This window comes from Setaria viridis, chromosome 5 (genome assembly GCF_005286985.2).
Source record: "Setaria viridis chromosome 5, Setaria_viridis_v4.0, whole genome shotgun sequence".
In the NCBI taxonomy this organism is placed as follows: Eukaryota; Viridiplantae; Streptophyta; class Magnoliopsida; order Poales; family Poaceae; genus Setaria; species Setaria viridis.
Window position 1 is genome coordinate 6,377,827 of NC_048267.2, and position 24,606 is coordinate 6,402,432.

Sequence of the window (24,606 nt, forward strand, 5' to 3'; positions counted from 1 at the left end):
AAATTATGTGTATAATGCAGTATGATTTTGTAAAAGTCAGTTGCCGGATGATTAGGAGTAGAAAAAAAGCTGACAAGGTTAAGCAAAACAAAAGAGTACATGACAAATACTCAACCGGAAGCCACTCTGGATTTGATTTCCATTTGCATCGCCATCTTTACCACCTCCTTCCAAAAGACAAAAAAAATTAGGGTTCCTTTTCTTCATTGGCTTCATAGTCGTAGGAGATTGAGGGTGCAGAGCTCTCAGAGCTGATTCTCGGCTGAATCCAGCAGGAGCTCTGACAAACAATTTTACAGAGGGAAGTGATTCTTTGCTGATTCTGTGAGGTGATTCTCTGTAATGAACTACGAGGCTGGGAGATGAAAAAAAAAGTAGCTTCTCCTAATTCTGTGAAGTAATTCTCCATCCCGATTTCAAGAATTTATGCTAGAGAATCAAAGAGAATCACTTTCAGCCACAGAATCACTTCTCTCAGAGAATTAACTTCTATAGAGAATCCGAATCAGATGGAGCTCTACCAAGCACGATCTTGAAGTGGCCTTCACATGCCACTCATCTCTCTTTTAGCCCTTGTTTACTTCCCTCCAAAATCCCAACTTTGGCACTATGCAAAAAGAAGATTCCCCGTCACATCAAACTTGCGGTACATGCATGGAGTACTAAATGTAGATGAAATCAAAAACTAATTGCACAGTTTTATTGTACTTTGCGAGACGAATCTTTTGAGCCTAATTAGTCAATGTTTGAACAATAATTCACAAATACAAACGAAATGCTACAGTTGCGCATTTATGGTAAAATGCTAATTTTGCCACTCCCAAATTGGGAACTAAACAAGGCCTGAAATGGTGTGGTGTGTTGGGCATTTCCAACGTGATCCTTGTGCTTGTGCCGACAGAAGGTGACAATGTGGTGGCCATTTTCCAACATGCTGCACATGAGTTGATGTTGTTTGCTTAAGAATTGGATCTGGGGAATATCAATCACAATTACACGAAGTACCATCCTAAATTTGCACGTGGAAATCTACTCTTGTAGACGACAAACCAGGGCGGATCTGACATGGGGCTGGAGCCCCCCTGGATTCCCCTACAAATTCCAGCCATAGGTGAAAAGAAGGAAGAAGAAGAGAAAGAGATGGGAGAAGGAGGAAGAAGAAAAGATAAGCCCCCTAGTCTTTTGTCTTGGATCCGCCCCGGCCACAAAACTCGACTGGAAGCCACCATAAATCTCGGTTAGAGCTATTCCCACTTTTTTTCCGCATGCTACTTTTCTTCATTGCTTCACAACCTCGTAAAATTATTTAGGATTGTTCTAAGTCAAAATTTATGTACCTCTAACCATTAATAACTAAAAATGTATAGATGGGAATATGAAGTTGAGGTTATAATATATAGGTATTTTTTCTTGAGCACGTAGAAGAATTGTGTATTATAGATAGAAACACGGTAAGATTACACGTGCCGATCCCACAGCTAGGGTTTGTTTTTCTTTACATGCACGCCCATGTCCTACAACCCGCGGCCTAACTCTACACTCTGCATGCTACCTAAAGCTCTTGCTCCCGCTGAGATCCAGAGATGTTAACATCCTATGGACTTATATCTTGGATCAGAAAAATATAGGAGTCTAAAGAGGACTTTCACATGGACGTCGTGCTTCGCTTTTTCCAGCATGATCCTTGAGCCCCAAGATGTGGCAATATGACGGGCATTTCCAGCAGCACGCGCATAGACCGATAGACGGCGTTCGCTCAAGAGCACCATGCCACCATTATCCATTCAAAATGCTACCCTCCCAGGCCCCAGCTCAGTGGAGTACTGTATAAATTCAAATAGCAATTCTTTCCTGCAAAAAAATGTTCATTTTCTAGTGACACACACTATACTTGAGCTAAATAGATCCACCAGGCAGATGTGATTTACTCCCTCCATCCTAAATTATAGATCGTTTTGGCTTTCTAGATGTATAAATATTATTATGCATTTAGACATAAGGTATATCCAAGTTCATAACAAAGTGTATGAATTTAAAAAAAACAAAATGATCTATAATTCGGGACGGAGGGAGTACTACCTTATTTTGCAAGCGTTGAAAATGAGGAGAAAAGAAAGAAGGAAATGCTCTCCTAAGATTCCAACTCTCCTTGATTGGCGTCTCGCCAGCACTGGACTGATCACAGACAGGCAGAGATTGGGGGAATATATGGGGCCAAACGCCAGAATCCTCTGATTTTCGGTAGGTCGATCGCGTGCAGTGCAAGCTGGATCTGTCGCCTCTCGCCTCCCCTGAAAATGGCCACGCCGGAGCCCTCACAACACAGCTCCCCTTTGTTTGATCACCCAACTAGAGCGGGACTAACAATAAAGTAAAGCAATGTGTTAATTAGGCCAATGTTTATTCCCCCCATCGAACTGGAATTAGTTTGCTCCAACGACCGTTATCGTGTTCGAGACTTCGAGTATATTATATATACAAAAATTCCATGGTCCACTGCCAAAGTCAGAGCCAGGAATACGAAGTCTTTGTATGCAATTCTGATTAATTCTTCGAATGCTTCCTTCACGACAAAATAGAAACAAAAATTAAAAAATTATCGAACGGTGATCGAGGTTATAGTCTGAAATTTCTCCTGTTCAACCATCCCCTGCTGGATCAACAAATGGCACATCAACCTCTGCTCGTTCTCTTTTCCTCTCTGTTTTTTTTTTCCCTGAACAAAAGAGCTCCAGCTTAATAGTAGTATTGAAACTAAACAGCTTTGTTAACTGGTGAGTTTGTGGTCTCCAACTCAACAATGGCTAGCTAGCACTGCACTGCCAAAGCGGTCGTTGGTGCCGGACTTTGTTAAGCTCTCTTCAGACCCCATATTCTAAGCAGCAGCAGCAGCAGCCTGCAGCAAGTTAGGTCCGAAAAAGGCAAGCAGCAAAGCAGCCTGCCCGATTACAATTAGCAAGCTAGCTAGCTCGCACTCAGCTCAGCTGCTGCCTCTGATCCTGTGACACCCGGCGAAGGATTAGAGTATTAAACAAGTGATTAACAGATGCCATGCTAGAGCGGCCGATACAGTGACGCCCCTCCCACCGCGTCCAAGTGCATGCACGCCTCTCGTTTTGTCCATGGTGATAGCTGTCTCGCGTCCTCTCGCTGCCACGTACTGGCCGGAGCAGCAGCGGGCGTTGCGTTGGTTAATCTTAATCCCCGGGAAGGGATTAAATTGATCAATACAACCCTGTGCGGGGCTTTTTTTTGGGATTAATTAAGCCGGCGAGCTGCCCCTAACCTCTCGGCGTCAGGGTGATCATTTGCTTGTCCTCTTCCATGCATGCGCCGCACCAACTCTGGGTGCTCCAACCTGGCCTGCCGCGGCGTCGTATACATACACCCTCCTCACCTTCTCCCTCTGATCACTGCCTCCTCCAACTCTGGCATCGGCATCTGGTGGCGTCGGCATCGCCTTGTCCCTCTCCTCTGTCTCTCCTCTGGTCTCCTGAGTCCTGATCCCCCGTCGAGGGTTGGCGGCCATGGGGAACAACCCGTCGTGCATACCCCTGGCGCCCGTGGGCGGACGCGGCTGCGCGTCGTCGGCAGCGGCGGCGACCAAGGTGATCCACGCGGACGGCACGGTGACGCGGCTGGCGAGGCCGGTGCGCGCGTCGGAGCTCATGCTCGACCACCCGGGCCAGTTTGTCTGCGACTCCGGCCGCCTCGCCGTGGGGTGCCGCGTTCCCGGCGTCGCCGCCGACGAGCTCCTCCGGCCGCGCCACGCCTACTTCCTCCTGCCCATGGACATGCTCTACTCCGTGCTCACCGACGAGGAGATGGCCGCGCTCTCCGAGTCCCACGCCGCCACGGCCGCCGCCTCGGCCTGGAAGAGGATCACCTTCACCGCCGCCGCCGCACATCGCGGCGCCCGCGACCGCCACGACCGGCGGAGCGCGAGCGGGGGGTCAACGAAGGACGGATGCAGCGGTGATAGCGCCAGGGTCTACCCGATGCTCGGCCTGCTCGAGGCCGCCGGCGATCTCACCGCGGATAATAAACCTGAATCACGCGCCGGCGCCGGCAAGTCGAGCGGCGGCAGCGGCGCCGGGCTGAGGCGGCACCGGGCGTGGCAGCCGGTGCTGGACACCATCGAGGAGGTTCCGTGACGCGGCCGTCGGTGGGTTGACCGGCCGGCCGGGCGCCGCCAGGAGTGAGCAGCTTTGGTTTCGCTGGTGTTAGGCGGGCGGCAGCTAGCTTGAGCTGGCGTCCGAGTGTACAGTAGCTAGCTTCCAGCTATTCTTTTTTCTCTTCGCCTTTTTCCATTTTTGTAAAGACATTCTTTTTTCTACACACGCACCACTGGCAAATTGATTGTCAAATTTTGTGCTCGGGAAACAAAATGAGAAAATTGAGAGCCCATTTGTACAGAGTATCATTTATGATCCATTAGTAATTATTTGAACTAGTAAAAATCCTAAAAGACACGCCTTTTTTAGTTTCTCCCTCAGTTTTTGGTGAGACGAGAAAGCAGCAAGAGAAATTTCTGAGGCTTCGGACGTATTTATCCGTAAGAGCATGGGCTAGTAATGTAAATAATTTTGGACATGTAAATATATACTTCTAACTAATATAAACACCTTAATTTCCTAATAGATTCTTATGTAGAAATTTTGAATTTGGTTTGAAGTCTTAAATATTTAAGCCAAAAACAGGTATACGTCAGATTTCCTTTACATTAAGTTACAGTAGCATTTTTGAACTATTTTAAGCTAATTGAGGTTATTTATATCTCGAGTCGGATCTCATTTAATAAACATTTAATATTTTTAATTTCCTATGCTTCTATTTTTGCTTTGGGTTTTGATTTTGGTGATTGTGTTGTCATTCAGGCCCAAATCAATTACCCGCTCCCGTCCATTTTTTTCACTACATGGATGCATAATTCTTTGAAGGGTAAATATGTGTATCACACTTTCTTTTAAAATTGCTATATGCATTAGTTGGAAGGCTACTCTGTTGTCTAGAGTGGTAGCGCTCTGTTATCTGGAAAAAGATTGTATTGATTTCGAATGGAATATTCAGTTTCACATCAATTATCATGGAGAATGGAAAAGGGCATATGTAAATGAATAGGTTCCTTGCATTTGTGCTACTTTTAGTTTTGGATTTCAATTTTTCATTCCAGTATAATCTGTTATGGGATTATGTCAGTGTTGCCAAAACATTGAGTTTGTGTACCATCATCTAGAGAATGGTAGCACATAGAAAACCATAGCAACTGGTATGTTCTCTCGCCTTTCACTTCTGCAATAGTATGCTACGGTTGGTTGTTGTATTATACTCGCAACTGTTTGGGACAATTAGCCAGACGGCACACAGGTTGTAGAAAAAAATATACTGATAAGGAGTAAAGAGCTGTATGAAAACCCAGCAAGATATACATGTTTGCCGAATGTCGACTGGAACTCAGCTGTACATGCAACTTGCTATGGAACAACAGGGATCATATCTCTCAAGATGGTCCTTATTTTATGTCATGTTGCCTTGAAGCAAACAAGGAGATATCATAGGATATGCCAGTGTATCATCTACCTGTAATGATGTACAACAACTCAACACACCGGTGCTCAATGGTTGCAACTTGCGAGATAAACTTGTATATAGGCAAGCCAAAGAGGTCAGATTTCATAATCAGAGCCCACTAAACAGGTAATTTACAGTTAAAAGAACTCGCCATTTAACTGATAATTGCATATACTCCAATTTGATAATACGATAATCTCAGCAGTGTTTATTTGAGAAGACAATGCCATGCATGAGGCTTGGAACTTATCAAAGGACCTCTTGTAAACTAATGTTGGTGTTGGTTTCTTCAAAGAATATTTGCTTCAAATTACTATACGATTATACCGGGCTAATTATTTATTTAGGAAGCTAAAGTCCAGCTATTCTAAATTCGGCCCAGTCCACCTAAGAAAAAAAAGTCGCCCAAGCAATTTTTTCCTAAAAAAAGAGAAAAAGTCGGTCCAGGCCAGTCCCAGCGATCCTAACGGCCTTCAACCCAATCTCACTTGCACCAAATCTACCCACCTCACTGACCTGTGGTCCCAAAACAATTTGGCCCCACATTTCACTGGAGAAATCTCGACCCACAAGCCGTCCCTCTCCAAGTACCCGCGCCATCCCAACGAACCGGGACACCGACACGTAGGCCAATCCCTCCGCGGACCCACCTGTCATCTCCGAGCCGCTTCGCATCCCTCGTCCCCCTTCCTCCCGGCACAACCAGCACACGCCATCGTCGCGGGAAGGCTAGGGTTCCGGCGAGGCCACGGCGAGCGCCATGGCGGGGATTCGGTGGCCGCCGGAGGACCCGGAGATCTTCCCGTCCCGGATGGTCGGCAGCGGCGTTTGGGTTCCCGTCGGGCCCCCGGGCGAGATGGCGTCGGACGACGACCGGTCGGTGGCCGCGGACTCGTGGTCGATCAAGAGCGACTACGGCAGCACCCTCGACGACGAGCAGCGCTACGCCGACACCGCCGAAGTCCTCCTCGCCTCGTCATCGGCTTCCGCCGCGGCCGCGCCCTCCGCGTCGGTCGCCGCCAACCCCTCCTCCGACTTCAGGTGAACTGACTTGACTCCATTCTTCTTGCTATGGTGCCGCGAATGGGCGAGCTTCTGTGATCTGATTCCTTGTGCTGGGGAAAAGAAAGGGGATCAATTCTCTGCCCCCCTTAATTTGGTCCAATGATCTCTGGGTTATTGCAATTTGGTCCAGATCATCTTATTTGTCTGGGACCAGTGTGTTCAAATTACTTTACTGTGAATCTTGAACAGCTTCGACAAGGATGTCCCTGACTCCGGCGACGTGGAGCCTCCGTTGCTGGCCATGCAGAATTTTCAGGATGGTGCTTATGCTGAAGATCTTGCTAATTTCCACGAACGCAGCCACGCTGATGACTGGTAACATTCTTCAAGCTATTTTCACGACCATCTATCCAAACTTGTTTGTCGTATGCACTATAATTTAGAGTGGCAGCCTTTGTTGCCTGGATAACGAGTGGTCTGTACCATGGGCATTGATAACAAAATTTGGTTTGAACTTGGCTCGGAATATTATATGAGCAATCAGGAGCATATAATGTATAGATGGCTACAGCAACTAGGGTGTACAGACTTTTTGCAATTGCATGCTGTTAGCGCATCACATTAGTTAGAAGCATCCTTTTTAGGATCCACAACAGCAAAATTTTACTGTAATTAGTAAATATTCCCATAGCAGACTAGATTTGACAGCTGCAGTGCAGCACATCACAATATTGCAACTACGAACCGACTTAGACCTGGCATTCCAAGGCAATTCACTTCAGGATGGGAAAAATAAAACCTTCTTTTACCCATGTTTAAACTTTACCATCTTTACTTTCAAAATACGGCAATTGTTATCTTTTATTGGAGGTTTGGCTGTTCTAAGCTTTGTTCACCAACCATTGGTGGGATAAGATATCAAAATCTGCTGAGTAGTCTTTTCCCTTTTATCAGATTACTGATTTGGATTTTGGGCAAACAGCTGTTTTGCAGCCATTTTTCCATTCAAAAAGAAATTCAAATATAGTTGTGTATTTTTCTATCTATTTATTTTAGGATTCAATGCTTATATTGTTGTTGACCGAAACTTGTGTGAGTTTGCAGGTTTGGCACTGAGGTCATGGATGTCCGTGTAGGCTGGACCAAAAATTTGTGCTCGAGCAAGGATTTGCCCAGCTGCAGTGTACTTGACATCGGGACTGGGAGTGGCAGACTCTTGCAACAGCTCGCAAAGCAAGGGTATGCTGAGGAAACGTGAAACTATGAGTTTTCGTTGTTAGTACCAGTACTGATGTGTTAATATACAATGTACAGGTTTTCTGATCTGACTGGGATTGACTATAGTGAAGGCGCAATTGAGCTTGCACGAAATCTTGCAATTCGTGATGGTTTTGAGCACATTAATTTCTTGGTGAGTCCATCAGTGAAGCATATAGTGTAAATTCACATCAACATGCATGTCCATATTGCATGCCCCTATTTGTTTCCCTTCTTGTGCTTCAGTTTATATTATAGTATATCCTCCATGACTATATGGTTGTATCTTAGGTACAGATACTATCCTCGATATTGAAAGAGCAGAAAAGAACCATGTCAGCTTATATGAATGGTCTTTTTGCAGGTTGATGATGTATTGGAGTCAAAGGTGGAGAGAAGATTTGAACTTGTCATGGATGAAGGGACTCTTGATGCAATTGGGCTCCATCCTGATGGACCTGTGAAGAGGTAAATGCGTGTTTACCGTAAAGATGTTGATGTGTCTATAGTCTTATCATAAACCTTCGGTTTTCACACCAATGCTTACATATTTCTAATTGCTTATAAACTTTTTTAAAACAGAAAGACCGAGATCATTTTTTTGCACACATGTCTAAGCCTCTAATCTATTTTCTTTTGCACTTCAGGATGATGTACTGGCAGTCAGTTGCTAGCTTGGTTTCCCCTGGTGGTATATTGGTCAGTTCTTCTATCCGAATTGAACCTGGATTTTTCTTTTTCTTTATTGCTAGGATGTTTGTGGCAGAATTATGAGCTGCCAGTTTGGCAAAACTTACGTATTCAGATGTTATCTACTAGAAATTGCTATGCTCCTCCTTTCGCTATATGATTTTACCCTTTCTAGTAACTATCTGTTAGTAGCTTATATGACGAATAGTCTAGCATATCCCTGTAAGAGAAATATGGCTGGCTATTTAAAAGAGAGCTCTGATGTCACTTCAACATATTTTCTAGGTCATCACATCATGCAGCAGAACCAAGGATGAGTTGGTACAGGAGGTGGAGAACTTCAACCAAAGAAAGCTCGGTGCTATGGGCTCAGAGGGATTGCCAGCCAGTGACACTGCGGTGTTCAGCTACCTCGACCACGTTCGAAGTTACCCTAATGTGGATAGTTCTTGCATCACGACCGTTGCTTTCCTGCATAAGTGAAACATACATGTATGTTTGGTTTGTTGCCCCCCAGAAAGTTATTATACCTTTTACTATATTAACTGTGTACCCAAATCACTGATGTATCTGGATGACATTTTAGTATTTTACTGTCGGATTGGTTCTTCAAAATTTAGATGTTATGTTGTTTTGGTATTGCCGGATGCCTGGATTTCATTTTGGTATTGTTCTCCTTGAAAGCGTGTCAAGCAACTGATGCAATCCGACGTACGGCAACTGATGCAATCCGACGTACGGCAACTGATGCAATCCGACGTACGGCGTTTTAATGCGTGAAAAATTGGTACAGTACCCAACCAGAAACACAAAAAACTGCATGCTGACACATGATAGAAAGGACCAGCTATTACAGCCTTCTGGCCAACTATCAAAGCAACAACAAAAATGCATAATTTGTCTGCAATCAGTGATGGAAAATGCAAGATCATAGAAAGAAAAAGATAAGCCAGCAATAGGTGAATTCAGAAACTGAACATTTCCTTCCATTTGCAAGTATTTTTGGCACCAAATTATCTTCAGTACACAAGGGTAGGCTGAACTTGCTGCAGTTAGTCTGCTACTTTCTCATATGTACAGAAGTAACAGGGCCACTACGTTCTCTTCTATGCGCATAGAAGCGAGTGGCTTCAGGCTATCTTACTATGTCATCATATACTCATTTTGTAGATTTTTTTCTTGTGATCATCCTTGCTTCAGTCAGCTACACACAGGTGCTGGAACTTCCTGTCAGATTGGAGGTCGGAAGGCATGTTCATGGTCATGTCAGTAGACTGGTATGAGGCGTGGTTGCGAGTAATTTGGTGCTGCAGAATTGGTAACTGCATCATCCTCTTCTTCCTCTTCGTCTTCCTCCTCGCTTTCTGATGAAGATGTATATGTTTCCCGGCTTTCCTGCAGTATTAAGTGATCTAGATCCGAGAGTTATGCCTGAGAAAAACCTAGGTTGCTGCTACTACAGATGGAGAAATCTGAACAAGTGTGACGTGCTATTGTAATGCTGCTGCTAAACTGTGCAGGAACAGGATCAGGACTGCATTTGGAACAGCGGGATTGTAAGGTTTGTCTACAGATGTGCAGGTTCCAGCAGTGGACAAACATTCAGTGATGAAATTACCTGCAGCCACCGTCGACGGTGGAAGCCTGCCATTGCTCTGACCATCACCAGGATTGGGAATAGGATTCCCGCAGTCCTCAGCACCAGAAGCTTTATTTCCAGAAGCAGAATGCGCAATAAGACACATCAGGTCAAGAACAATAACTTAAGTCATAAAAGATTCTGGCGAATGATGATCATCAATCTTACTGAGAACATGGTCAACGAATACTCCCCATTTGCACCGATCATGAGAGGAAGAGTGTGACGAAGGACTAGGAGTGCCACGAACTGTGCAATGATTCGATCACAATGATGGATCTTGTTCAGAGAGGAGATAGAGTAAACCGCATCAACCAGGGTTGGATTTGATGTCAGAAACTCACAATTATGGCGACTGTCCGGCAACACAGCGTGCTGCTTCTCGTCCTGATGGGCAAGTAGTCCTCATAACTGTCCATGAAATCACGCTCTGTTGGCACCATTGTTATTATCTGCGCATCATCGAGATCTTGACGGGCAATCTCCCAGTTCCCTCTGTACGGAGATGGTGAAGCATTATAGAGTGAAATAAGCATGAAGACAAACCAGTTTGCTTAAGAATGCTTAAAAAGGACGAGTACCTGAAGTTCATTGGTATACTTCCATAGTGAAAGAGCTGTTGTGGGGCAGTATATCCTGGCCTGAATTGCTGAAGAAATGTAGCAGACTTAAGCCAAAGGCATGTTTCCACAGTTATACATTTATTGAAACTGTATCCCAAGGCATTTTTAGTAGAAAAAAACCGATTTGCATAATCCACCTAAGCATTTTACCTGCAGACATATCTCGCAGATGGTGTCACCCTTCTCGTTGCACCAACGCTGAATGCATTTCCGGTGTGCATACTGCAAGATAGTAGCTACTAATTTAATTTTGTTTCAATCACTGTATTGCCAACTGAAATCTTCCTAGTTCATTCCTCACATAGCATGGTATGTGACCATTATCAGAAACAAGAACCACAATATGATCAACACCAGGGTGTTTGTGTTTCCCTGAAGTTTCAACTACATTTTTGCCTTGCATATAGCAGAATGAGGGTAGTTGCCCCACACATTGCGTGAAGGTCACACTCACAAAGATAGCTCCATCCATTTCCCCTACCAACACCTTCCCCTAACCTATATCTTTCAACACACTATTAAGTCACTGTCCAATAGGATGGCCCAATACATACTAGGCAGTGCCTTCCAAACCAAATAGTGATAAACACAGTTGATTTGGTTCATAGCCCTTGTCCACAATGGCTCAAGTTAACATGGGAACTGCCAAGTCCTAACTGCACAACCTACTACATCTAACCCTAACCATAAACGTCAACAGTTTTCATGCCAAGTAAACTATACATTAACCATTTTAGAATTAGAAACTCAAGCAGGCCACCAAAATAAAATTCAGGGACCACTAGTCACTTTCCAATCTTCTGCTGAAAAAAGGAAGCAAATTTTTCATTTGACAACAGGAACTGAAAACACACTTTTAATGAACTCTGAGGGAAAAAAAAATGCACAATCATCAAATTGTAAGGCCACAGACCATCCACAAAATGAAGAGCAACTATTTTGGTTTCAGAATAAAGAGAGCAGAATTACCTTGAGGCTGCCACAGCAGGCGCAGGGAGCCTCCATGCTGGAGTCCCAGTCCTCCTCCTGACAAATCCTGCACTCCACCACCTTGCTCGCCGAGCCGCCACCGCCGCCGCCTACGGCGCGATGGCAGTACTCGACGGCCACCGCCTCCGGATGCAGATCGACCATCTGCTTCCCGCCGCCGATCGCCGCCTCCAGCGTCGACTCCGTCAGCAGCCGGTCCACGAGCAACGCGAGATGGTCACCCATCAGACCTGCGCGCACGCAATCCATGGCTCAGTGAAACGGAACCCAATGCCCCCCATCTCCAAAAATTGCAGACACTCGGAAGATAAATAAAACGCAATCACAACTGCCAAATTTTGTTTGAAACATTGGTGACAGTGACAAGGAGCACACCAGCAAGAATCAAGAATCCAATGAGGAGCATGCGGTTGCATGAGCGGACTGGAGGAGGGGATCCAATGCACGCATGCAACTGCTCCCCTATGTTACAACTGACTGACTGACTGACAGAAACCAACTGCTTGGAGATAATAATAACAATTTTTTTCGCAAAAAACAAAATACGAAATTTATAATCGCAAGAAATGGAGGTTGGATTAGTATTGGAATTATCTGCGGTAGATCGACTAATCGACAATTGTACCAGGAACAGGTAAAACCTCCACTTTTTAGTGGAAGAGGACTAATTGATGAGAGCCGGCAGAGGAGGGTGGTTGCTAGCATTACAACAGCACGAGGAAAGCGCATTTATTAGTGTTGGATCGAAGAAACACCATGAGAACAACAAAAGCAAGGCAACAACAGGGCCAAGAAACCGAAACTCACCCAGGAAGAAGAGAACAGGGGGAAGACCGGGAAAGAACCAGACAACAACAAGAACCAGATGATGGAAAAAAACAAATCTTTACCTTGTCCTAAGTACCAAGAACAGAGCCCCGGGAGGAAGAGGAAGCTTCGAAGGCTGGATTCGGGGCGGGGTTAAGGCACGGAGGGGATTGGGTTGGATTGGGGGAGGGGGTTAAGGGACGCAAGAGATGGAGTGCCCTCGGATGTAATGCAGCGATGGAGGGGAGGCCAAGCCAAGGCAAAGGCAAAACTCCTCTCACCACCTCTCTCCCTTGGGGGCAGATTTAAATTAGAAGAGAGGCAAGATAAAGGGTGGGAATAAGCACTGGTATATCACCCGGCAACAGCTTCACTGATACTGCTGATCTTTTGTAGGTTTCCCTGGAATGGCCTCCGATTCCTTGTCACTTTCCAAAAGCTTTCTATTCTATTTTCTGGAGGTTTGGAGGGGATGAAAGGCTCAACCTTTCATTTGGCTCGTTTCTTCTGAATGCAGCCTTCCCTTTTCATTGGAGCCTACTAGGATTCAGAATGTTTTTCTCTCTCTCTCTTTCCTTTTTTTAGAGGGGCAAGGAGGGAACGAGGTAAGATCGCAGAACTAATGTACCTTCTCAAGACACCACCTATAAGAATTCTTCAGATTTCACCAGCTTGTACTGCCCGCATGTTATGCCATGTCCTGGCGGTAATGGTACAATTATGCGAGTCCTTGGTACAGGAATTGTCGAGAGGTACACCACAAACTTGTTGAACAAATACAAGTTTTTATGCTGCGAAAATAAAAGTATACTCATTAGAATATTCAGACAGATGACCAACCTGCATGATATGCAATTTCAGTTGAAGAATCCAATTTTCCTATCCTAAAAAAATTCCATTTTTCGCATGACATGAGAGCTGCTAAAGCTAAGGCACATGATTAGGAACTAATAGACGGCTGAGATGTGAGCTCATGGATGATAGCTGTATCATTAGCATGACGACCTTTCTTTTGGGAAAGAAGTTAGCATGAAGATTCTCCCTGTACTTGGAAGAACGCAACGCAAAGCTCGAGGGGAATACGGATTCCTTGTAGGTGGCCCACCGCTGCTGCAACGGCAGACGACGGGTGAAGGAAGTTACAGGAGTGCCCCTGTAGTAGCTCCACTGCCCTAGGCAGTAGGCTAACCGCTTTGCACACGTTTGCCGCGACTGCTACGCCCACTACTCCTCCGTTGCCGCTAAACCACGATGCCCACTCCCCTCTCCCGGAGTTCCTTTTCGTTCTCTCCTCGGTTCCGGACACGGGAATCCTTTGTCTTGTGTGTGCAAATGTGTAATGTTTGATCGTGACACAAGTCGGGGGTAAATCGAGCAGGTTTCACGTACTAAAATCTTACTTTTGTTCCTTCCAAAAAGTTCAGTTAGCAATAAGCAAAAATTCTAGAGTTGAGATAGGAAAACTAAGAAAGAAACATGTGAGCAATAAAAGGTGCTTAAGGAAAGACAACACTACCAATTTCCTTATGCACTCGTATGAATTTCTTTTCCGTGGCGTATACAATTGCTTAAAAATATTTTGCCACCTTATTGACTCACCATACACGTTACAAATATACCTTTCTCGGCTTCCTCCTATGAACATTTACCTCATATCATTTTTTGGACTCACACCTGGTATAACTTGGTTACAATAAACCCATTTTTCCCCATAAGCATCTTCTCTAAACACATCTCTCGGGTTTTTTTTTCCACACCGTATTTCCACACTTTCCCCTAATGAAAATCATCTGCCTCGGTACCTTAGGGAGTCAATGGCAGCTCGACAACTAGCAACAGCACGCGTTTTCTTTGGTGCCCAGTATGTGAAGTGACAATTCATTCATTTAGCCTTTGGCATGCCCTAGCAAAAGTTGCAAGGATCGCCACGACAAGGATGGCTGATTTGGCTATGCCGGCTTGCATTTTGACTCTATAGTCTTGTGATGAAATGATGCTGTCTGATGCTGCTCCGTGCGCTAAACTACTAATGTGTAGAGGAGTATACGGATTTCAACTAGCCGTGTCTATTATGTATTCAATATTTCAATTGAAGACCTCCAGGTTCAGACAAGAAAATGTGGCCGCTCGACTTGTCCATTCCATCACCAACTCTCCCGGGAACTCATCTGAAACGTGCCAAACCAAAACCATCTCCGAGCTTCATCAGTCAACTGAGATGACCGAATCACTGGCCAAAAAGGGTGCTCATTTCTAAACCGCTGCTGCAACTAGGTCAGTCTGGTAGTACTTTGGTTGGAGTTGGGTTGGTGAACCCCGCAACCAAGCTGTTGTCTCCTCTCCTCTCCTCTCACAACATGCGGCTGCCATATGGAGTCGTGCTGAGAAAACCTGGTTGTTTAGGTGTGCGTGATCTGGTTTGGTTGGCCTATACTCTGCCTCCATGATCTCTCGTTTAAAACAAACACATCTTCTGTACTAATTGAGGGCCTTTGCATATCTACCCCCAAAACACAAGGATCGTGTTTTCTCAATTGAAATGGAAGAACGTGAAATGGTTTTGTTTAAATGGTAGACAGAATTTGGTGCACCTGTTTCCTTTTCCTTCACCTTTTGTATTCAGGTTAACTGAATAAACATAAAAATGGTTACAGCACATATGGAGCAGAAGGGCATCACTTATTTTTTGTCAGTGAGAAGTGATTTGCCTTTTTGTTGAAGCAAAAAGAGTAATAGCTACAGTTGTATTTGAGTAAACTATTTATTTTGTGAAACTCAACATCTGCCAAAGCCCTAAACTTGTGGTAGGGTAAGAAGATTGTGTTTTTTTTTATGGTTACCCACTTGGTTTCTCAGGAGCAAAAGATACACATAAAGATATGTGTTGCTCATCAACTCACCTACATGCAACACATACATGCAGTGCTAAAGTTCTCAAGATTATACTCATGCGATATGCTAGTACACATGTCAATTCCATCTGACCCATATTGCCTCACAACTTCAACTTTCTTCAGCGTCTTATTTATTTGCATGGTCCTATATATCTGCAGCAAAGTACTGTTGTTAGGCTGCTGCAGGTTCCTCTCATCTTACGACTCACAGAACGCAGAGGTTAAGTTCTTTCTTTTATGAGGCTAGCTAATCATTGTGTACAATCTTTCAATAGAAAATTACCGCTTCGACTGTTTGCAACCCTGAAGTTTTGGTGGACGTGCACTACGATAAGAGTCAAAATTCTGTACAATCTTTCAATAGAAAATTACCAATTCGACAGTTTCACATCCCCATTTATTTGCACTTTTGCTCATGCTTGAGATTGCTTCCCAGTTCTCCGTTTTTAGGAACTGAAGCGGCCGTATGTATCATCAGTGCCTTGAAATACAAGAAGTGGATCGTTGTCATACACGCAACAATCATCAGTAATCTGTAATACTGCACACGGAAAAAGAAGAAAAAGAAAATAAAACTGTCCATCACTACATTTCGAGAGGTTTTCAATTGGTGAGAAGGAAACATACGGTGTGGTGCATGGCAAGTATGAAATGGAGCAGAGATCGTGGTAGTGATCGATGTGTACGCACTCTCCTGCAGGGTGCAGGGTGCAGGATGGATTGCAGATGGAGTGCTCAGGTATTATAGTCTCAACCTTCTCTAGGCAATGGGAGACATACGGTATGTAGAAGCTAACGCCATTGCCGCAATACATGGGTATTGTCAGATCGAATCATGGTCTACAAAAGAGACGGCATCATTCGTGCAGAATGGTCATTCAGGTCGGTGAAACATATCATGATCTGCGAAAGGACCTGAATGTTTTTTTTTTGAAAGGCCAACTGGCAAAACGTACCCTCAATATCCAACATTTCTCTGATCAGGCTCACTTATTTGAGACTGTCAAACGGGTTGCGTTCTTGCAAGTGTGAAAGAAACCCAAAAGTAAGATGCAATGTTGCCCGGCTGAAGATGAATAGATGCTCCTCCTTCCTTCATGCCCCTCTGAATGTTCTGTTCTCAAGTGGTTCAAGACTATCAGCTCCATGATTGACCCAAAGAAAGGCCCCACGATGGGGACAGGTCAAACACTGCATCGCGTCAGTTTCTCAGTCCTTTGTTGTGTTGCCTCTTGGCAAAGTCAGCGTCCAATATCATGACTGTGATTGTTTAGCACCACACACCTGGGAAATCAGACAACACGGTTCTCCATTTCATATGGACTGTTGTGCAGTCTATGGACTGAAGTTGTACGCGGATTTACCCTTAATTGCACGGTTTTTGGGTCCAATTTTCCTTAGACACCGGATAGATTCTCTTCTTCTAATAATATCATGGTAAAATATAAGCTTTCGCTGCCCTTTCGAGAGAGAAAAAATTCACATGTATTACATTGAGGTCTATTAACCTGAGGAGGATGGAGTACATGCAAGAACAATTCTTCATTTCCTATGCATCACACTCAGGATGATCAGTAAAAAAAAAGGTCTAGATCACAACCACCTCTTCGAAATCGGAGCGGCATGCATAAACTAAATAGGCCATCATATGATTTCGCATCTCAGTTGTTACCAAAGTAACAATATTACAACTCTACAGTATGACACTGGTTACACTGGCACGCTTTCACCACGTTCTATCCAGAGCTACTGCCTAGTTCCATGATGCAGCGCAATCACTTCAAACCGAAAAGGAGAGGAAGACGAAAGGCATGCGCACTAAATTTGCAATCTTGCAAGTCACGGGAGTAAAATTTCTCCGTGGCCGCTGCAAGTGCGCGCGGTGTGGTAAAAATGGTAGAGGCGTTTCACTTGAAGTTTACGTAAATAAAAAGAGATTCCTTCATATATGTTTTTTAATCTCTATTCTTTTGTTGTTGCTCCAACTTTTGTTTCTCTGGGGATGCATGCTTTCTGGAGATCAACTTTTCCATTTGCCATTCCTGTCCTCGCTCCTCAAGAACACTGGCAATTTGGGTGGCAACTGACGGGGAATGATTGCGAGAGCAGTGCTCTCGCATTGAACACTCGCTATTCTGAAATTTTGCCGGTAATTCTGAGACGGTTTCAGGCCCGGTCCACACAAAGAGACCATGATAATTTGAAGGAAAGATTTCTGTGGTGGCACGGTGATAGAGACGCTCTGCTTCTGCACAACCTAGAAAGCCAGACCTGAGAGCCATTGCTGCTCTGGACTCTGTGCGCTGTGCTGATGAACTGAACTACTCCGTAAAATGGTCCGTGTCTCGCTGATGAAGCTCCAACTCTCAGCACTGATTAACAACGTAGTACAAGATTTGTTTCTCCAACCATGGGAACGCCAACAAAGCGTTCGACACAAGAGAGGCGTCACGACACAGAACATGCCTTCCAGGCGAACATCCAGAATTACTGAACTGAACTCTTCTCATTCGTCACGCGCAGGGGATTTGCTACCTCTAATCACTTATCCCATCGTTCTTACTTCTTACAATGATATATCATGCGCCATAGCATCAGCAATTCAACATACAACATAAGGAAGCCTGCATTCCACCTAACTCTCCACTGCAAAATGGGGCTCTTTGCCCCGCAGTGCTTCTGTCTCCTTACTTCTCCTAAATATTCCCGGAACCCTGCTATACCGATACTATTTTACATAGCCATGGAACTGTACTAAATCCTGGTTTACCATGGGCGTAAGCGCTCTCACCCACTTACTGTAGAGGAGAGCTGTCTACTGGTGTGATCCTCGACCCTGACGCCAGGTCGGACACCTCCTCCCTTTGGGGGCGGTCCGCAAAGAGCATCCAGACGAGGTGGAGAACAAGGCCTGAGGCGATGAGCGCCAGGCCCGTGGAGACTAACCCGAGGTCGCGCTCCACAGGAGGGCAGTACTGCGAGGCGATGGTGCTGAAGGTGGCGCGCACAAACTTGCAGTCCTGGAAGTTGAGCAGGACAGGAGCATAGTGGTACAGTGCGTAGCTTACATTTGCAGCCAGGACAAGTTGCCCGTAGATTTCGGGAGTCAGGGTTTTGTTGCCTGAGCACAAGTCGGTGTCTTGGGTCAAGCACGTGTAATTCTGCCATGCCTGGAAAGTTGAAGAAAAATGCTATAAAAAAGACTATCCATGACCCGAATCTATTATTGAAGGTAACTGAACAGAAGTTCAAGTGATCCAGATTGTGGTAGAAACCTTCAGTGAAAAGGCATGGTATCAATACTTACTGTTGTTGCATTTTCGAACGTGACCTCCCTGGGCTTGCACTTACGATCATTGAAGTTTGAATCATATGGAGAACACAAGTAAGGCATCAATTGCCCAGGATGCTTATGATGTGGTCTTCGGTTTGAAAGAGCAGATATAGCCCTATTAACTATCCTCACAAGCATCACCACGACTTCTTTGCTCTGGTACAAGGTACGGTTTGTTGTACTTTCATCCACACATGGAAGGATGTTGCTGAGAGCTGTCTCTGCTTGAGGGTGCTGTGCCCATTGGTCCATTGCTTCGCAGGTATCCTTTGCAGCACTGTCGCGAGAAGATTACAATACTGTTAATACCAAAAATAGTGAACTAGATTATCCTTACCACAGCATATAACTGTCTACATGTTTGGCAGGGAAAACAATTGATGCTTTTTGCCAACATTATGAACAGCGCAGCATTTATCAGCACACAAGTAAATTTACTTAACATACTGGTCCTAAAAGGTGTTTCCATTTCCTTTGATGGTTGCATAACAAAAAATGACAAGACTGAAAGAGGTTGAGCAAGAATGGCACACCAACACAATAGTCTTACCACTCCTAAACACATTCACATCACAAGGAAGGCACTAGGTCAAGTAAACAATATACCTGTTTAGTATCAGGAAAATTCCTAGAAGAATAAACAGAGCCGCCACCATTATACAGCAAAAGGTAACAAATCTGTCAAGTTCAAAATGGAAGATGTTAAAACTGAAACAGTACACAACAATGCATAGTACTTGGCATATGGGCAGAAAGCTTACATGTAAACTGTATATCTTGGTCCATATAGCTCTAGCACTGCAGAAAAAAGGGATTAATGTGTTCGGAAATCAGAACATAGTGGTAACACAAATAATGTTACAGAGAAGGAAAAGGAATAAATTTGGATGTTAACTAACAGGACCGCATACCGTATCCAAGGAATGCAAGAACTGGTAACAGCACAGCTATGCAAATCAATATAACAGACCTGCAAGGAAATATGATTTAAATTTTTAAATTGCAATTGCAGGCAAAACATTACTAGTACTGCTAAAGCAACGGCATCATTAGCCCTTTTGCATGCGATTATGTTTCTTGTCAGTACAGTGGGGTCATTTTCTAAGAAAGGTTACTGATAATATATAGCACACGAGTAGCTGTAAAATGCCGATTCTATAGGTCAGGGAAACAAGATGGAATCTAGTGAAAGGACAGTACTCAAACGTACATGATATGGAGAACTTTTCTTATCCTTATGTAGTTTTCTGCTGTCTTCTGAGATATCGTATCAGCTGCTTTATTTAAGTCCCCCTTTAAATTGTCAATTTGACCTTGAACATCTGGTGGAAGATACAGTGCTGCAACTGTGATTGTCTTTGCAAATGACAAGTATTCTGTAACATTCCGTAGCGACTGAATGGTGAAATCAGATTGGTTTACAACAAAATCCACGGTCCGTGTAGTTTCTTCATGGAATTTACTCTGTCCATACAGAAGGACAATGCACCCAGCTCTGATAAAAATGAATAATTAGAAAAAATCAGAACCAGTGAAGAACTGATGATACAACACTAACTATGAATGAAGAAGTTTTATCTGGACGAAAAATGCCCATAAAAATAAGGTAGAATAATCATATGCCTATAACAGCAATCACCCAAAAAATACAAAACAAAAGAAGAAACAGCTATTGAAGAGATTAAGTGCATTACATTAAAGTAAGCGCAAAGACCACGAGCAACACAGGGCGTACTACATCTGCATGAGAAACCTTTTCTTTGGCCATTCTTGATCGAAAATAGCATCGTCCAACTGCGGCCATCCCAAAAAAGATGAACCACAAGGCAGCAAGAAGAAATCCAGAAACTCCTGTGAATGAAACAGACTGAAAGAGACTTGATTCAGCTAATGTGGCAATGAATGTGAGTATTCTGCAAAATGGAAAAAAGATTGATGGATCAAGAAATAACAGTCTAACCCTAAGTAGACAAACTCAACAGTAAGAAGCCTTTTTTTTTTCTTAAGGGGACAACGACAGGTTTCATTATGCTTGGTAAATATATAGGTAGTTTAACTTAAAAGTATGCAATATCATTCCATGAAGGCATTACCATTTCAAGATTTGCATTAGTACTCTTTTAGCAAAAGAAAGTTCATAAATATAAGGAAGCCCTACAATATCTACTGCACATATCTGAAAACTAAACTTCTTCAACTATTTCTGAACTCTAGACAACTAAGTATGTAACTGAGTACTGTTCTTGGACATGTGTCATAGGCACACTTTGCCCATCAAGTGTAAACATTAGAAATTAGCCAACCAGAAATATATTGTGTAGTCTTGACTCTTGGCCAGTGCAGTATTTCCTATTATGGGAAGGAAATAATCAAGCTAGTCCAGCTACTTGATCTTCTAGATTACTCAAAGTATCAGAGTATCAGTTCACAATATGCAACCAACTGAATCATACCTAACCCGCTTTCAACAACCACAAAAAATATTACCGAATACTACAGTGGCATCTCTAACTAATTGAAGCTTTATGTGCATGAGACTTTATTAAAGTTCAAACAATGACACATACCGCCCAGTAGTGCTTGCTGGTGACATTCCACCCTCCTTCATACATTCTCAGATGGCGGAGAACATCAGGCCGCCGCGTCCGGTCCTCTGCCAGAACCAGCGGATACTTCGCGAGAGGGGCCATAGCTGCCGGTCCCGCCGCTGCGGCTGGCATCCCTCTCAGCAGCCCCTTTGCCCATGGCCCCAAGTTTTTCACCTCTAAAATAAGACAGATATTTTCATGAATTGCAACCCTTTACAACCAGCATGGTTATATATTTGCCAAGAACTGAGGTTTAAAGTGCCCACTTGCTTACACGATACGGAAGGCAGAAAGTGATCGATACTGCGCATAAATAAATTACGAAGATCTAGACTAATTTTGTCAATAGGAACCAGTGGAAAGTACTAGGATTTCACAGAGGGAAATAAAAAAGGCAGTTTCAGTCCCAACGAAGAAATGCGTGGTGTGAGCCTGGCCCAGGTGCATGTGCATCAACGTGTGAATGAGACGGGCGAGAGAGGACCAGAAGGGGCAGGTGGATCAGAGCACCGACATGACCATTAACTACAGCAATCGAACAGCCAGTACTTGACTTGTTCTAACCGAGGCACTAAAGATCCACTAAAATTAGCATAGCCGAGGCATGTAGTACGGGTTTAGAAAGTGAGCAGTAGTCAGAGAAGATCTACAGACAGGATCAGCAGATATAAAACAACTGTACGCCGCACGAAACGGCGATCGCCGAAATAAGCGGAATCTCCCCAGAACAGTATACTATGCGAAATCGAGCAGAAGCCAAATGAAATAGGTAGCGTACTCCAATCTCAGATATGACAATCTAGAGTGAGCTGAGATCGCCTGAGAGAGTTTCTAAAAATACTTAACCAAAGTAACTAATCAAAACAGTGCACGCTCCTTAATGAAACAACAGTAATACCACCACCAACATCGCAACAAAAAAAAAAGGCCGCATCCTCCGCCGCTAGAACGGATTGGAGCTGACGAACGAACTCGCTCGATCAATCGATCAACTCGATCGCCCGCAAACGACAAACCAGCAGCAGACAGAGATCGCCGGCGGCGGAGGGCGGTACTACCTGGTGCGCTCTCGATCTCCCTCGCCGCGCCGCCGAGGTCGGCGAGCGAGTCCCCCGACCCGTCGGCGCCGACCGCCGGCACCAGCACCGCCGCCGCCGCAAGCACGGCCACCGCCGCAGCGGCGGCGCGGCGGGCTCCCGCCATCGCGCCTCACGGCTCACGGCGCGCGGCGCTGCCCCCCACCGCGCATCTAGGGTTCCCGGCGGGAAGCCGGCGGTGCTGGCGCGGCCCTGCGAAACGGCGGCGGGGAGTGGGGGAGCGCGTGCGCGAGTGGAGACGAGACGAGGGAGGGAGACCGCCGCTAGTGACACTGCGCGGCGCGCCACTAGTCGGTCAGGTCTTGTTGTACCCCCAGTCTCCCACTGCCTCGTGGGGAGCGAGACCCGCGTGTGCGTCCCGCGGCGTGCCCCTAGCGGGGGGGCACGGTGGCTGATGACGTGTCCACCTTTTCGCTCCGCGTGCGACGCGGCGCAAGTGCTCGGCGGGTCCCACACGAGTAACACGTGGGTGATGGGTCCCGCATGCAGTGAAAAGTGTGGGAGAGTTCCGGGTGCACGTAGCGTTTGAAGCAAAGAGGGCGCGAAAGGGGCAGGACACAGGGGTGATGGACCGTGGGACCCAGCCTGGATCTCTTGCGTCGCGGTGGGGGACTGGTGCTCGTTAGGCTACATACACTAGCCTCAGATTTGCAGATTAATCACGAGATATGCCACTGTTTCCGCTGCTGTGAGCATACACCGCAGGGGTAGTTTGGGGAGATAGTTCTGATGGGGGTGACGAGTGGAGGAGGGCTGGAGGAGGGTCCCGGGCAACGTGGAACGGGCGTCTCTGTCTAGCGGGTGTCCGGGCCCGCCTGCACGAGCCTTGAAATCCAGTTACGATGCGTGTCACCCGTAGTGAGTGGGCCGGACACTAGTGCGGTGCAGCAACGCTTCCTTTCCTTGGGCTACTTTCAGATCTTCCTTTACGCGTGCGAAGTCAAGAAAGGTGGCCACTCGCCTGGACATTTCCTTAGCACTTGGCACGGAACAAGGAAGGATACAATACAACCCCCCTTGAAGAAAACATGGAGAGATCTGCTTGATGTGTAAGCAACCACTAGCTCACTAGCAAGCCACTAACTCAACACGAAAAGAAAAGCCATCAGGATGGGAAACATCACTAACAGAACACTACGACAGTGCATGTCTTTCATACAAACCAAGATTGTGAAAAGCTATACTTTGTTGACTAGAATTGCAGAAGCAAACATGTGATCAAAATATTTTTTTAGAACACTACGCATCTTTGTATTAAAAAGAAAGCAATATGTTTTGTTTACAATACGGGTCTAACCGGGCACACGCACACGGGCTACCATTTCTAGGATACTTAGAGCACTCCAAAAGACCCCTCAAACCCTCCCAAAAACATGTTTTAGGGAGAAAAATGAAAAACTAAACTACCGGTCCAACAGCTCTCCCTTCCTCGCCGAAAAAATACGGGTCAAAGAGCGAGCCAAAGGACCTGCGGCACGCGAGCTTGAAGGCGTGGAGGAGGATGCCGATACCGATGCCGATGCGGACGTCGTAGGAGAGCAGGAAGCTCTGGCAGAGGTTCCCCACGACGTGCGCCACGCACGACTCCCCCTTGTAGCCGCACCCCCAGTCCCCCTCCCGCTGCTCCTCCCCCTCCTCATCCCCATCCCCCTTCCCCGAGCTGCCCGGGTGCCGGTGGAGCTCCTTGATGGCCTCGCGCAGCCGCTCCTCCGCCTCCAGCAGTCGCCGCGCCGCCACCTTCGACACCGGCAGCTACTGGTGCTGGTGCGCAGTCGCACCCGCCGACATGGGTGGGGGCGGGGGAACCGCCGAGGGGCGCGAGCCCAGGGTGGGCTCCGTGTTGGCGGAGAGGTCGAACGACGGCGTCGAGAGGAACGACGAGACCGATTCAACGCGGCGGTGGGGCTGGAGATGTGTGGAGATAGATGGTGCGGTGGCGGGGTCGTAGCAGCGGAGATGAGTGCGCGGAGGTGAGGCCGGAGCATCTCCTGTGCGGAGAAGCCACAGCCCAGATGAGCAGCGGCAGATGAGCAGCAGTTGCGGCGCAGCTGAAGCATGCGGCGGTGGTGGAGCAATGGCACCAGTGGTGGCGGAGATGCCGTATTGCCTGG

At 45.8% G+C, this 24,606-nt stretch overlaps 4 protein-coding genes across 8 annotated transcripts; 2 read left to right on the forward strand and 2 right to left on the reverse strand.

The window, feature by feature from the left end:
* Window positions 1-3,085: 3,085 nt before the first annotated feature.
* Window positions 3,086-4,423, forward strand: LOC117858777 (uncharacterized). Its single transcript, XM_034741904.1, has one exon. The coding sequence runs from the start codon at window positions 3,528-3,530 to the stop codon at window positions 4,152-4,154; it is 627 nt and encodes a 208-aa protein (XP_034597795.1). The 5' UTR covers window positions 3,086-3,527; the 3' UTR covers window positions 4,155-4,423.
* Window positions 4,424-6,234: 1,811 nt separating this feature from the next.
* Window positions 6,235-9,162, forward strand: LOC117858026 (uncharacterized). The gene is made up of 7 exons (XM_034740991.2): window positions 6,235-6,612; window positions 6,826-6,951; window positions 7,681-7,815; window positions 7,891-7,987; window positions 8,198-8,301; window positions 8,481-8,532; window positions 8,809-9,162. The coding sequence occupies exons 1-7, from the start codon at window positions 6,332-6,334 to the stop codon at window positions 9,004-9,006; spliced, it is 993 nt and encodes a 330-aa protein (XP_034596882.1). The 5' UTR covers window positions 6,235-6,331; the 3' UTR covers window positions 9,007-9,162.
* Window positions 9,163-9,479: 317 nt separating this feature from the next.
* Window positions 9,480-13,204, reverse strand: LOC117858027 (uncharacterized). 4 transcript variants are annotated; one of them, XM_034740994.2, is made up of 8 exons: window positions 12,666-13,204; window positions 11,755-12,005; window positions 10,936-11,007; window positions 10,744-10,811; window positions 10,507-10,657; window positions 10,331-10,411; window positions 10,142-10,231; window positions 9,480-9,918 (listed from the first exon to the last, which is right to left on the reverse strand). In XM_034740994.2, exons 2-8 carry the CDS (start codon window positions 11,998-12,000, stop codon window positions 9,790-9,792), a joined length of 837 nt encoding a protein of 278 aa, XP_034596885.1. In that variant the 5' UTR covers window positions 12,001-12,005; window positions 12,666-13,204; the 3' UTR covers window positions 9,480-9,789. The 4 variants fall into 4 exon arrangements, with proteins under 4 accessions (XP_034596885.1, XP_034596886.1, XP_034596887.1 ...); XM_034740995.2 differs by lacking the exon at window positions 12,666-13,204 and adding an exon at window positions 12,583-12,640; XM_034740996.2 differs by lacking the exon at window positions 12,666-13,204 and adding an exon at window positions 12,151-12,531 and having other exon boundaries at window positions 9,480-9,935.
* A 4,759-nt stretch (window positions 13,205-17,963) lies between these two features.
* Window positions 17,964-22,772, reverse strand: LOC117857587 (uncharacterized). Of its 2 annotated transcripts, XM_034740334.2 has the most exons (9): window positions 22,457-22,772; window positions 21,378-21,574; window positions 20,505-20,677; window positions 20,021-20,305; window positions 19,722-19,780; window positions 19,572-19,608; window positions 19,417-19,488; window positions 18,784-19,087; window positions 17,964-18,646 (listed from the first exon to the last, which is right to left on the reverse strand). In XM_034740334.2, exons 1-9 carry the CDS (start codon window positions 22,599-22,601, stop codon window positions 18,272-18,274), a joined length of 1,647 nt encoding a protein of 548 aa, XP_034596225.1. In that variant the 5' UTR covers window positions 22,602-22,772; the 3' UTR covers window positions 17,964-18,271. The 2 variants fall into 2 exon arrangements, with proteins under 2 accessions (XP_034596225.1, XP_034596226.1); XM_034740335.2 differs by having other exon boundaries at window positions 20,505-20,723; window positions 21,378-22,588.
* Window positions 22,773-24,606: the final 1,834 nt, after the last annotated feature.

What these genes read in the sequence shown, in the direction of transcription:
- LOC117858777 (XM_034741904.1), top strand. Translation starts at nt 3,528, where the DNA reads ATGGGGAACAACCCGTCGTGCATACCCCTGGCGCCCGTGGGCGGACGC.
- LOC117858026 (XM_034740991.2), top strand. Translation starts at nt 6,332, where the DNA reads ATGGCGGGGATTCGGTGGCCGCCGGAGGACCCGGAGATCTTCCCGTCC. An exon ending in AACCCCTCCTCCGACTTCAG is followed by an intron (nt 6,613 to 6,825) that starts GTGAACTGACTT and finishes AATCTTGAACAG; the next exon opens with CTTCGACAAGGATGTCCCTG. An exon ending in CGCAGCCACGCTGATGACTG is followed by an intron (nt 6,952 to 7,680) that starts GTAACATTCTTC and finishes GTGAGTTTGCAG; the next exon opens with GTTTGGCACTGAGGTCATGG.
- LOC117858027 (XM_034740993.2), bottom strand. Translation starts at nt 12,181, where the DNA reads ATGCTCCTCATTGGATTCTTGATTCTTGCTG. An exon ending in TGGATTCTTGATTCTTGCTG is followed by an intron (nt 12,006 to 12,150) that starts GTGTGCTCCTTG and finishes GCGTGCGCGCAG; the next exon opens with GTCTGATGGGTGACCATCTC. An exon ending in AGTATACCAATGAACTTCAG is followed by an intron (nt 10,658 to 10,743) that starts GTACTCGTCCTT and finishes ATCTCCGTACAG; the next exon opens with AGGGAACTGGGAGATTGCCC.
- LOC117857587 (XM_034740334.2), bottom strand. Translation starts at nt 22,601, where the DNA reads ATGGCGGGAGCCCGCCGCGCCGCCGCTGCGGCGGTGGCCGTGCTTGCG. An exon ending in GTCTTTGCGCTTACTTTAAT is followed by an intron (nt 20,306 to 20,504) that starts GTAATGCACTTA and finishes CATTTTTATCAG; the next exon opens with AGCTGGGTGCATTGTCCTTC. An exon ending in CCAAGATATACAGTTTACAT is followed by an intron (nt 19,489 to 19,571) that starts GTAAGCTTTCTG and finishes TGAACTTGACAG; the next exon opens with ATTTGTTACCTTTTGCTGTA.